Source organism: Monodelphis domestica, chromosome X, assembly GCF_027887165.1.
Source record: "Monodelphis domestica isolate mMonDom1 chromosome X, mMonDom1.pri, whole genome shotgun sequence".
NCBI lineage: Eukaryota > Metazoa > Chordata > Mammalia > Didelphimorphia > Didelphidae > Monodelphis > Monodelphis domestica.
The window spans coordinates 58,160,114-58,172,829 of record NC_077235.1 but is presented as its reverse complement, the minus strand read 5'-3'; the positions used below and the strand labels follow the sequence as shown (position 1 = coordinate 58,172,829).

The 12,716-nt window shown below is 34.6% G+C and overlaps 1 protein-coding gene across 6 annotated transcripts in view; it reads left to right on the top strand.

The window, feature by feature from the left end:
- Positions 1-12,716, top strand: part of STAG2 (STAG2 cohesin complex component) — a 118,285-nt gene that overhangs the window by 37,400 nt on the left and 68,169 nt on the right. For 5 of the 6 annotated variants that reach the window (XM_007507074.3, XM_056808893.1, XM_016426632.2 and 2 more), the window contains exons 2-3: positions 2,868-3,011; positions 7,060-7,138. In XM_007507074.3, the coding sequence (XP_007507136.1) occupies positions 2,968-3,011; positions 7,060-7,138 (123 nt within the window). In that variant the 5' untranslated portion in view covers positions 2,868-2,967. Of the gene's footprint in view, positions 1-2,867; positions 3,012-5,200; positions 5,287-7,059; positions 7,139-12,716 lie in introns of those variants that run through there. The other variant, XM_056808892.1, reaches the window with a different exon arrangement.

Below are 12,716 nucleotides of genomic sequence, written 5' to 3'. Positions count from 1 at the left end.
GAACCCTGGATCTCCTGGCTCTCTCCCCTGAGCCACTTCGCTGCTCCTAGCAAATGTCTTTTTTAATTTATCCCTATTACGGGTGGTTAATGTTGATTGAACTGGATATTGGATTGTATTTTAGTGGAAAAAATTACTAAAAAGCAAATCATGCATCATAGCTATGCATTTGATCTTGTCTAACTTAAAAAAGGGATGTTGGGAAGTTTGTATAATTTTTCTCCTGAAGCAAAATCTTGTAGAGATAGAGGAGTTGTACATTGTAATCCCTCCCCTCCTTTTCCCCCTTGTAGTAAGACTTTGATTAACTTAATGCTACATGGATTTAGTATATCTGATCAAATTATAAATAGAGACTCAGACCTCTGTTCATTTTTTTCTAGCTTTGAGTGAGAGCTCCACCTTGTGATCTTTGAGTATACAGTTGTATTTGAATATACTGATTATTTATGAAAGCACTATAAGGGTTAGATTTCATTAAGTAAACTTTTTTTTTACTAACAAAACTCATACCCTTATGCTTCCATAAAATTAAATCTCATCTTCTTATAGGAAAATTAGTGGCCATATCTGTAATCAAAAAGATATTCCTTGTGGATTCTCCAATTCAAATCATTATCAGTGTCATTGTTCACGAGGTAAAATAAAAAATGCGTACTGGGGATTTATGTGGACTTAGATTGACCTTAAAAAAAGAAAAAAAAGGACCAAATGTTTATCGGATTCAACATTTGTTTTATTGCTTGAATGAAGTTCTTTCTCTCTCCCCCCTCCATTATTGGTTTTAAAGGCTAGGTAATGGGGTTTAAGTGACTTGCCCAGTGTCATATAGTCTGAACATGTCTTTTGCCATATTTGAACCCATGACTTCTCATCTCTAGGCCTGGCTTTCAGTCCACTGAGCCACCTAGCTGCCAAAGACCAGCTCTCTTGTAGCAATAATAATTCTGCATTTGAGAATCTTGCTTGGGGTAACTTGGGACTTGCCTAGTAGCACACGATCACTATGTATGAGGCAAGAATTTCTTTTTCTAAGCTCTTACTTTCTGTCTTAGTATCAGTTCTAAGAAAGAAGACTGGCAAGGGCTGGGCAGTATTTTTCTTGTTTTAAAAAAATGTTTTTTAGAGTTCCTGTAAAACCAGTTATGACTACAATATTTTATTTTAATGGGATGGAGAAATAGTTGGTGAAGTTTAATTACCTAACAATTTTTTTAAAGTAGAGCTTTCTGCTGAATGACCCTCATGCTTTGGTAATAATGCATTCTTGCCATTATATTGACTTATTCTTATTACTAGGCTCAAGTTTCTGTAACATTGTTGATTCTGATTTAACCTGGCAACATTATTCACTAGAATGTTGTTACATCAAACTCTTCTTGAGAAGAACTTCTGGGGGGGGGCAGCATGTTAAGTGTTAAGTGATTTGGTGTTGATTATACAATTAGTGTTAGAGGTGCACATTGAAGCTGAAGTCCTGCACTTTTATCCATTATACCATGTTGCCTAATCAGAATTAGTTTATAAACTGAATGTGTATATAAGTTACAATACATTATAAGGTTGCCAGTTTCTTTTCCTAATTCTATTAGGAGTGGGTATAGTTAGCTTTTGTGCCTGAAGTTGTAGCAAGCACAGAACCTCTGCTCACTTGACTAGGTTTGAGAATCAACACAGTTATTTTTAAATGGAAGTATTTAAATGTTAGTCTTAGAGGGGAACAGTTGAGGATTTAGTCATATAATGGGCATGCCACTAAATTAGGTGTTTTTACAATATGAGCACTCTAGAAGAGTAACAAAATTCAGTATATTTTATAAGACAATTCTTGGATAATTCAGGAATTGCTTTTTCTAATTTGCAGATTATTCATGCCTTCTGTTTTTACTTGTCCCTCTACTTTGCTATTAGAATTTTCTACAGTTTTAGGGTAGAGGTGTCAAATGCAGGCATGTGGCCCAAGTGTAAGTGGAGCCAGATTAAACTGCAATTTGGAAATATCTAACCAAATAAATTTGAAAGTATGATAAAACCTAGATAGCATTACATTTTAAGACGTACGTCAATATGCTGCCAGCAGGGATCCTTTCTGTAGTGGTCTCTTTTCTGTTGGAATGGGACAGGGTTTTCAGCTTGCCTTGTTTTTTATTATCCTTTTTACTTAAAGCTTTTATAGCATCTATTTAATACTTGGTAGAGGAAGAGAAAAACTCTTGTTAATTTCTCATGAGCTATTGGAAAAGATAATCAGTACATTATTATTGGTTTGAAATGTTAACCTTAAAGAACTTTCAATTGCAAATTGCAATAAATTAGAAAGCGTTATGTAGCAGTAGGGGGGTTATCAGCTTCTTAGCTTAAGTTACCTTCAGCTACCAGTTAAAGCTGCATACTTTCTACTGAGTTGCATAGAAAAAAAACTTGAATAAATGATTGAATGAATGAATGGATAGCTGAGAAGAGCTTTAGTTTCATTGTCAAATCAGTAAATCAGTTTCTCCTTGTACACGTTTGAAGTTTGAGAATTTTAAATTGAAACAATGTAGTAGTTGATTTCGTGAAGCTGTTTAAAAAATCACATGCTATTTAGAGTAGTTTTTTAGAAATCAAACTAAGGAATAAAAAAAATAAATTTTAAAATAAATTTATAGTAGTAGCATTTCTTTTGTTTTACTTTTGTTGTGGCATTGTACCCAGTTATAACAAAAATGAGCATCAACTAAAGTAAAGGGGAGGCTAAAAAAAGCCCTTTTATTTGCTAAAACAGACAGCAGGCACTGGTGTCTATAGCTTTTGAGGATGATGGTTTTGCTGTCTTCCCTTTCTCAGCTTTCCCGAATAAACATTGCCTGCTTTTCTTTTTTTAGGAATTGTCTATCACAGAAGAAAGAAGTACACTTGCACTTTGCAAACGTAAATTTATGAACACATTTCTAATACTGTGGTGTTCCAGAAGATGATAAAGAAATGATAGCAGCTCCAGAAATACCAACTGATTTTAACCTACTTCAGTAAGTAATTTTAAATTATGGTAATTATTATTCTTAACTTTCCCCCATATTTATTGATCTTCCATTGGTTCCAAAAATAGGAACTAGTATGTACTCTTTCAAATAAACTTTTAAAAGTCTTACATTTACTCTGGAACAGTGATTTCTGGTCCTGGTTTTGTGATATTCCAATTATTTCAATTGTGACATACCAGTTATTTCAAGGAGTATAACAGAATTTTCTAAAGTAAATTTGATTCTTATTAATAAAAAATGTATTGTGCCAAGCCTTTGCCTACCCTAACCCCCTCAAACTTCAAAAATAAAAGTGCTCAGAAATGAAGATAAAAACAAATGAAAATGAAGGAGGACTGTCACTTTGCCATCCTTTTCCACAGGAATGTTTGGAAAGTCTTCAGTGATTGTACCAAGCAGTGTTGGAAGAATATGGTGGTGTAGATTCTAAATTCAGATAGTTACTGCTTGAGGAAAACCTGGAAATTTATTGCATTTAAATTCAATTCACAAAATTTTTAGATGCAAATTGAAGAATAATATTCATAATTTAATAAACTTAATTTTTGGTCTAGAGAAGCTTTATAAGCATAATTTAATTAAAAAGTATTTTGTGATCCAAAACAATTCTTTGTCATAAGTCAAAGAATGCTATTGACCTCCAGAGAAAGAACTGTTATATTCATAATGCAGATCAAAGCTTGTGATTTTTCACTTTAGTTTATTTGGGTTTTTATTTTGGTATTTTGGTTTTATATGAGTATTCTCTTACAAAAATGATCAGTATGGAAATACGTTTTGCATGATTATACATGGATAACCTAGATCTATTGCTTGTCATCTCTGGGAGGGGGAGGGAAAGGAAGAAGGGAGACAATTTGGATCATATATCTTTGGCAAACTTATGTGGAAATTTGTTATTACATATAATACATCTTAAAAAGGTTTTTGTATAGTTATTAAGAGTTTGTAATAATTTCTCAGATATTTAATTTTGTGTGTAGATTTGGGCAATTAATTATAGGGGTCAAAATGGAGATTGGTAATCAGTGTGGAGTTTTGATGATACAGGTTGATTTTCGAATTTCCTGTGGTTTTAGTCTTGGGTCTTTTGTAATGTCACTAACATAAGTAGATCATTTATGTGATTTTGGTTGTCTTGGTGAAGGGGAGGGGTACTTTGGAGAATAATAAGATGTTCCTTTCTCCAACTTTGCATCTTTAGTGAGGAAATTAGCTGTTTTAGTTGCAATAAAACATAAGATTTCTTTAGATTTTAGTGTCCTCATAAAAGTGGTTATTATAATCACTGTTAACAATAAATGTACTTATCAACAGTGTAAGAGGTTAGCAAAAGAAGACACTGACCCTATCCTTGTCAGCTTACTTTTGCAGAAAGGACAAGATGAAGCTACATAAAAATAACCTTAATGTGAAACTTTGATTTATTGTTTTTATTGCTCTAACAGTTTTCAGTCATGAGCTTGTTTTTATGGAATTGGAGAGGCAGTGTGGTGTGGTGGAAATTGTTTGGCCAGGCCAGGAAGACCTACGTTCATTTAAATCCTGCTTCAGAGTGGGACCCTACCCAAGTTATAGGATCAACAATAGCTCTAGAACTGAAAGAACCTTGCAGGGCCTTATGCCATATTACCTCCTAGCTATTCACCATGGGGTGATTAGTTTCTTTCCTCTTCAGGAAGTAGCAGTAAAACTGAAGTAGGAGTTCTCCCATTAAATAGTTCTGTTGCTGACCATCAGCAAGCCATTTTACCCCCTCTGGCCCACAAAATAAAGAGTTTTTTTTTTTTAATTCAGGAAACCAAGCTTCAGGCTGAGCAATTTTCATGAGTTTTCCACCCCTAGATGATCCATGTAGCGTTCTATTTATCTTTTGTCCTTTTGTTGAAGGAAATATTTTTTCCCTTATTGAAAGAAACTTGAAACAATCTTTCAATTTGAGTTTGAGCTCATAGGTTTTACAGTGGGAAAGTCCTGTAACTACTTAAGCTCCAGTAATATAAAATAACTTCTCCAAGTGATACAAGTTCAAAGAACCTAAAGTTCCTGGCACTTTTACTTTTGTTTGATTCCTCCCACCCCTTTCTCCCCGCCTTAAACCGCCCCCCCCCCCAGTAGATAGTTATGCTTTAGATACTAAGACTGAGCATTATAGAGAGCAAGGAAGAATAACCAGCTGCTATTGAGAAATTCTCTGTTTTATGGCATCCTGTCAATTATTTAATTCTGTAGGCTGCAGAAAGTTTCCCCTAAACATCAGGTGGGTATTAAAACCTCTTTCCTCCCCTCCCCTCCCCCCCTCCCCCTCCCCCTTCCCCTTAGAATAATTTCAAATATCATCATTTGCAAAAATTTTCCAGTTTTGGAAGGTTTATAAAGCCTTGCTTCCTGGAGTTAGGGTGGGTTGTTTTTCAAAGAACAGAACTGAAGTTCTGCCCTTCTATAAAAAGTTAGCTTAAGTGTATGCCTTCAGTTGATCTACTGATTCTCTAAAATCACATTGATTGACTTATGACAAAGAATGCTATCCACCTCCAGAGAAACAACTGTTATATTTGGAATGCAGATCAAAACATACTATTTCTCACTTCATTTTATTTTGTGTTTTTGGTTTTATATAAGTATTCTGTTATAACATTGAACGATATGGGAATAGGTTTTGCATGATAATACAGATATAACTCAGATCAAATTGCTTGCCATCTCTGGGAGGGGTGAGGGAAGTGAGGTAGAGAAGACAATTTGGATATTATAACTTCAGAAAAGGTATGTGAAAAAATGTTAATACATGTAATTGGAAAAATAAAATATCTTAAATATAAACAAAATGACATATTCTCTTGTCAGCATCCCTGAGCTAGATAGAGCAAAGATTACCTCACTGTTTATTTATACTTCTGAAATTCTCTGAAGGGAGGCACCGAGGCTAAGGAGCTGATGAATAATAATATTTCATTAAATATTGGTGTGTTAGTCATTATATTAAGATCTAAAAAATCAATGCCACTGCATGGCATCTGGAGAAGTACTTATTGTTGTAATAAAATATAACTAGAAGAAATTGGATTGACCAGAGAAACCTATCCTTTTAGTCTGCTTCTTTGAACTCTCTTCCATATATTGCGAAGAAAACTGGTAGTGACTTATACATTTTAGGTTTTCTGCTTATTTTGTCTTTTTGTGATTAAAATATAAAACGCAGTTTGTCTTGACTTTTTTCCTGCCTGGATCGATGACTTCATGATCTTATTTCTTAGTGAGCCCCCTCATTAGATAACTCCCTTTACCAAACAAGTATCCTTCTAATATAGATGTTATTTTCTTCAACACCTTTAAGTTTGTTGTCTTTTTATCCATGTGGATTCATGTGTGTGATTAGTGAATCACTATGTCTAAACCCTTGTTAATACATTAATAAATTGCCTTTTTTCTTATAAAAAAGACAAAATTTTGAATCACCACTACATTGAGTAGTGTAAAGTGCTAGATTTGTAGACCCAGGACCTTCGATTTACTCTTCTGTAAAATGGGTTGAGTTCCCTTCACTAAATCTATGATACTATATTTCCCTTTGTAATTTATTTTCCCCCTTCATAATTTAAAATAACTCAATATATACAGACTCTAGATTTATAATAGATAAAACTATAAAAATATTATAAGAACCAGAAAATGAAACTTAGGTAATGAAATGTCCTAACGTTTAGTATTTAAGGTTTTTTGAAATTTTTACTTTCTTAGATAAAATGAATATTTAAAAAAGTCATAAAATGGCAGTTTCTAAATTTCTGATTGTTTTTTACATTTAGACTATTAAAGTTAAGTTAAAACCTTAAAATAATATCTAATGCAGCATTTGCTAAAAGAAATATTTCATGGATGATTTTTGTAGGTTTTTTAAAGTTTTAATGACATTAGTGTTTAAGTATACAGTGGAATTTCTAAAACCTTTGAGTTTTTGTTTTTGTAAAACAATGAAATTTGCAATGTTTTCTGATTAAGTTTTCAAAATTTGCTTATCTTGTTTTTACAGGGAGTCAGAGACACATTTTTCTTCTGACACAGACTTTGAGGATATTGAAGGAAAAAACCAAAAACAAGGCAAAGGAAAAGTATGTACAACATTCATATTACCTGTGTTGTAGATTTTGGAGTTGTTAAATGTTGCTGTTGGCTGGAAATAATTTAAAGTTGTTGAAGATCTGGACCAGGAAACCAACTTTTAAAAGACATGGGGCAGATAGGTGGTTCAGTGCATAGAGAGACCCAGGCCTGGAGACAGGGAGTTCCAGGTTCAAATTTGACCTCAGATACTTCCTCGCTGAGTGACTAGGGAAGTCACAATTGCTTAGTCCTTATCACTCTTTTACTTTGGAACCAAGCTTAGTATTGATTCCAAGGCAGAAAGTAAGGTTTAAAAAAAAATAAAAGAAAGGAATGAAGGTCCCAAGTTTTAAAAAATATTAATGGAATTTTGTTGAATGCCTTGTTATATTCCAGCTAATTGGGCTATTGTCTTGGTTGTGCTAATATGTATTTGGCTTTTATAATATCCAATAACTTTCCTACATCTTTAAAATGAGAATCATTCAATGTGCCTCACTATTTTAAGAATATTATCTTTTTTTAAAGAACATTTTAGCCTGCTTAATTTATAGCACAGCTTCTGTTGTCTTTGCTTTAGTTTTAGATTAATTTTTTAAAGTGCTTAAAAATCAAGGGTTCTTCCTTCTTGCTCAACTTTTTGACAAATAAAACATCTTTATAACAGTAAAAGCTCTATCATAATACTTAGATATTTACATTTTTTGTATGTGTACAGGCATGCATTCATTTTGAGATTCTAAAGAAAAGTGGTACTTTAGAGCTGATTTCCTAAATGCAGCTCAGTGTAATTTACTAATACAGATCACAGTCCCTTTCCTCTTTTCTCTTTTTAAAATAAAATTTAATCTTTTTTAGTTAACAAATTATTTTCCCACCCCACCTCTTCCACTCTACCTTGGGTAGGGGAAAATACCATTGTAACAACCTTCTGAAATGGCTATGTGCCAAAAAAAAATGTCATATTCTTCATGCACGCCAAGTCTTCATCACTTTTCCTTCTAAATCATGGTTTGCCTTTACTTTGATTAGAGCCCTCAAGTTTATGAAATTTGTTTATCTTTTTAATGTTGCTGTTTTTGTATAAATTGTTCCTTTGGTTATACTCACTTAATTCTGCATCTATTTATATAGGTCTTCTTGGGTTTTTCTGAAACCATCCACTTCTTCATTTCCTATTTCCTACAGGGCAATGTTACAATCACATACATTCCTGGCATAAGGCCATTTCTAAATGAATAGAGAACCCTTTAGATTCTAGTTTCTTGCTACTACAAGAGATCTGGCTATAAATATTTTGTATGCATTTTGTCCTTCTTTTCTTTCTCTCTGATATAAGTCCAGGAGTGGTATGGTTGTGTTTAAAGCTTATGCATTTTCCCGTTTACTTTTGTCTTTTCTTTTCCTTAAATACAATATGCAATATTAGTTCTAATCCTGACTGGCTTAAGTAGTACCTGTGTGACCTTGGATGAATCAATTTGCTTCTCTCAGGACTTTCCTCCTCCATAAAATAAGGGCTTGAACTAGATGGTCTTTAAAGGTTTCTTTATTTCCTCAGGAACCCAAAAGTTCCTTTTATTATCCTATCTCTAATTTATTTCAGGGATTATCAGTATTATTTAGTCTTTATATTTGTTCTTGGTACATTAGTCTAACTCCTTTTCTAAAAATTGTGTACAGAAACATAGTTTCAGAAAAGGAACAAGGATACTTTATCTATTAGGTCTGAAGTGGAAATTGTGTTACTTATACTCACCATGCTCTTTCCTTTTTATCTTTGGTGGTTATTTCTAATTTGTTTTTCTTGTTTTAGGTTTCAGTCATACAGAATCATAGCAAGTGATTATTAAGGATGCATCTTATGCAATAGCCCTTGCATATTTGTCAGGGAAGGGATGGGCATGATGGAACATACTATACAACACAGATGCAGAGAAGTTCAATTAAATGGGTCTTTGATCTCGTTGATATGAACGTTCTATCTGTAGCTTCTTATCCCTCCATCAGGTTGACACAGGGGTTCTATCAAGCTTGGTTTATTTTGCTATCTTGATGACACCAATATGCTTAGGCTCTGTCACTCTTTCCACATGACCAGTGGTACAGTCTATTTCTTCTTATTTGCTTATTTATTATGTGTCAAATCATGTTCCTTTCTTCTGTGCTCGTGTTTTCCTTCTTATACTCAATTTTTCTTTTTTTTTTTATTAAAAAATATTTTATTTTCCAATTACATGTAATAACAATTTCCCACATTTTTTTGAAATTATAAGATCCAAATTGTCTCCCTTTGTCCCTCCTCCCCTCTCATAGATGGTAAGCAGTTTGATCTCGATTATGCATGCATTATCATGCAAAACATTTCCATATTGGTCATTGTTGTAAGGATACTCAGTTTTTGCTTACCTTGGCGTTCCATAACTTACCAGTAATTGAGTACTAATATAAAATTGATATTATAAAGATAAATCTTTGTTTCAGGGAGAAATTTGAACTCTTTAAAAGAGTTTTGCAATTTCCCCGCATCAATTCACTCTCTTCTCTTGTTCAGTTCTGGACCTAGCCCTTATTCATTGCAAAATGGATGAACTCTTAATTGTACACATGTCATAATCTGTATAATAGGCATTGTTTCATTTTTTTCTATGGATGGTTAACTCAAACCTTTTTTGAGTGGCTATGGATCTCATTGAGGCTTTATAGTGTTGTTTTATAGGCCTTTGGGACATCCAAGCATTTGATGAAAGAAAGCTATAGTTTGGCTAGCTGGATAAATTAGTTCATGGGAGACATATCCGTGTACGTGACAAACCCATAGGACCTAGTGGGGTCCTTGAGAGAAGAACCTTGTCAGTCACCCGTGTTAGGGTGTGAGATATTGAATGATGATAAGCTGATAAGACTGTGAAACTGATATCAGATAAGAGATTAGGTATCTTGGAATACCAGAAGCTGTCTAGTTAAACTCAAATCTGACTAAGAGTTCCTTTGATCAACTCAACAAGAGAGATCTAGTTATTGGGAGCCATTGACAGTGTCTTATTGCACAGAAATCAGTATAAATGAGGACTGAGAATAGACCCTGTACCATTGGTAAGTTTATAAAGAGCTAAAGAGCTGTTTCAGGTTAGTAGTGAGATGGGATGGGACCCTAAATATAAAGGGTTGAGAATAATGGGGAAGTGGAGGCAAGAAAAGTATGAAATGGCTTGAGATGATAGGATCAAGTAAAATTTTTGAAGAAATTCTTGACAGCAGGAACTGTCTCACTTTTTTTCATTGTATGTCCCTAGCACCTAGTTTAATAAGCACTTGTGGACCTAAGGAGGAGGAAGATCTGGTCATGTATGTATGGAAGCAGCAAGCAAGTAGCCAGCAGATAGGAACTGAGAATTGACTTTTGGAGGGAGTTAGTGGAGGGGAAAGCTCCTTGAACAGATGTGATGTAGGGCTGATAGAGAGTAGTGGGCCTTGACTAAGAAGAGCCACTTGTTTGTGCTGTACTGGATTAAAGTAGGAAATAATGGGGGACAATGGGATTTTCAGGTGTGAAATAAGAGATTAAAATAGGTCACCTTCATACAATGCTTTTCCAAAGCACTTAACAGACCTGAATTTAAAACAACTCAGGTTCTATTATTTATTTTTCTAGTTTACAGATGAGGAAATTGAGGCTGAGACAAGGTTAAGCCACTTGATCAGGTTTTGTGGTGGGATTTGATCTCTGTTTTACTCACTGCAAGTCTAAAAAGTCTACATACAATGCAAGGGGGGAAAAGTATGATTTGTATCCTTCTTTAGAGACTATGGGGTTGGTTTAGAGTAGATTTAAAGAGAGAAGCTAGTTTGGAACCACTGATGTGAAGAGTGTAAAAGAAAATAAGTTAGAAATTTTTTGTTTAGCACTGAGGCTGCAGTTAGATGATATAACTTTGTTGGGAATCCAGGATGGTTTTCTAACTTTGTCTAGAAGCTGCGAGTGTTAAGCTGTATGAACAGAGAATACAAACGGTGTGAACACCCAAGGTCATAGTTTGACCATACACAAGGTAGCAAGGGATTCAAGAATAGTTACTGATCATATATAGATATTCCGATTATGGCTGAAGGAAGGAAAGTGAGGCTAGAGGCTAGGTGTGGTGGAATGACATCATGTCTGGATCTGAAATTGTAGTCAGAAATTTTATAGGCCTGGGTCAGGGAGAAACCTGGGAACTTTTATAAGAGCAAGTAGTTTGAGATCTTTGAAAACACCATTCACTTTCCTGAGTATACTCCTCTTTCCTCTTCTATTCTGGTTCTTGCTTAACAGTTCATCTGTTACTGCTTTCTTAGACACATATATTAACAGACTAATTCCTGAAGCTGGCCTGTTTTAGAACTTGATCAAAATAGGTTTTATATGTTGTATTCTTTATTGTGGACTGTTAGACCATTTTCTTTCACTTTACTGTGGATTTCAATGTTGTGGTTTAGGAGGGCTGGACATCTGCCAGTGGGTAAGTTTTTCCAGTGTTCACATTGGTTTCAGGCTTTACTCTTGAGATCCTATCTCCTGGCCATTCTCTGAGACAGCTGGGGGAAGCTTATGTAGAGATAATCCATGTGCTTCAATGAGTCGTATAACCATGATGATGTCCTCTGTAGAAAATTGTCTCCAAAAGCTGGTCTGTTCTCTTCTTATGTTTCCAGCCTGTATGCATACACATGCTGTCTCATAAAGACGTTATAGAAATGAGAAAAGCATACGGTTAAGTAAAGTTATTTGCCCCCTGTCCCTCCATGGCATTGGCCATGACATTTTTTTTAACATTCTTTTGCAGTCTCCCTTTCTTGGAAACATATTGTAACCATTTAAATTGAATTGCCTCCAGTGTAGATTTCTTGAGTATATACTTGGTCAGGACCAGCTGTTCTTCTGACTTTAAATACCATTACACCTCTTTACCTAAGAGAGGGATAGTCCAAATGTCCTGTTTTTCCTATTCCCCTGATGAAACTTGATCTTCTCCATTTCTAGTTTGCTTTGTTACTGTCAGATGTTCTCTAAGCTAGATAAGTCTTAAATAAGCTAATTAACCCCCTCCTCCCCCCTTATCTTCCATATTAGAATCATTATTTTGTATTGGCTCCAAGGCAGAAGAGTGGTGAGGGCTAGGCAATGAGGGTCAAGTGACTTGCCCAGGGTCACACATCTGGGAAGTGTCTGAGACCAGGCTTGAACCCAGGACCTCCTGTCTCTAGGCCTGGCTCTCAATCCACTGATGATCAATCCAAGAGTCATTTTTCTTTAAAAAAAATTTTTTTTTATTGCTCTCTTTTCTCTTTATGACACATTCATTTCTCTCCTTCCCAACCATTTTCCTTGTGACTATCCAACCATATTTTGGAGCCATTGTGTATTTTCTTTGAGTCTACTTCTTGTTCCCTCCTGTTTAGATCTTCCCATGCTTCTTTGTACAAGAATATTGGTGGACAGTTATATACTAGCATTTTTTCAGCCATTGCCTAATTAATGGAAGCCCACTTTGCTACCATGAATTATTGCTTTAGTATTTTGGACTTTTCAAAATATGCAAGCAT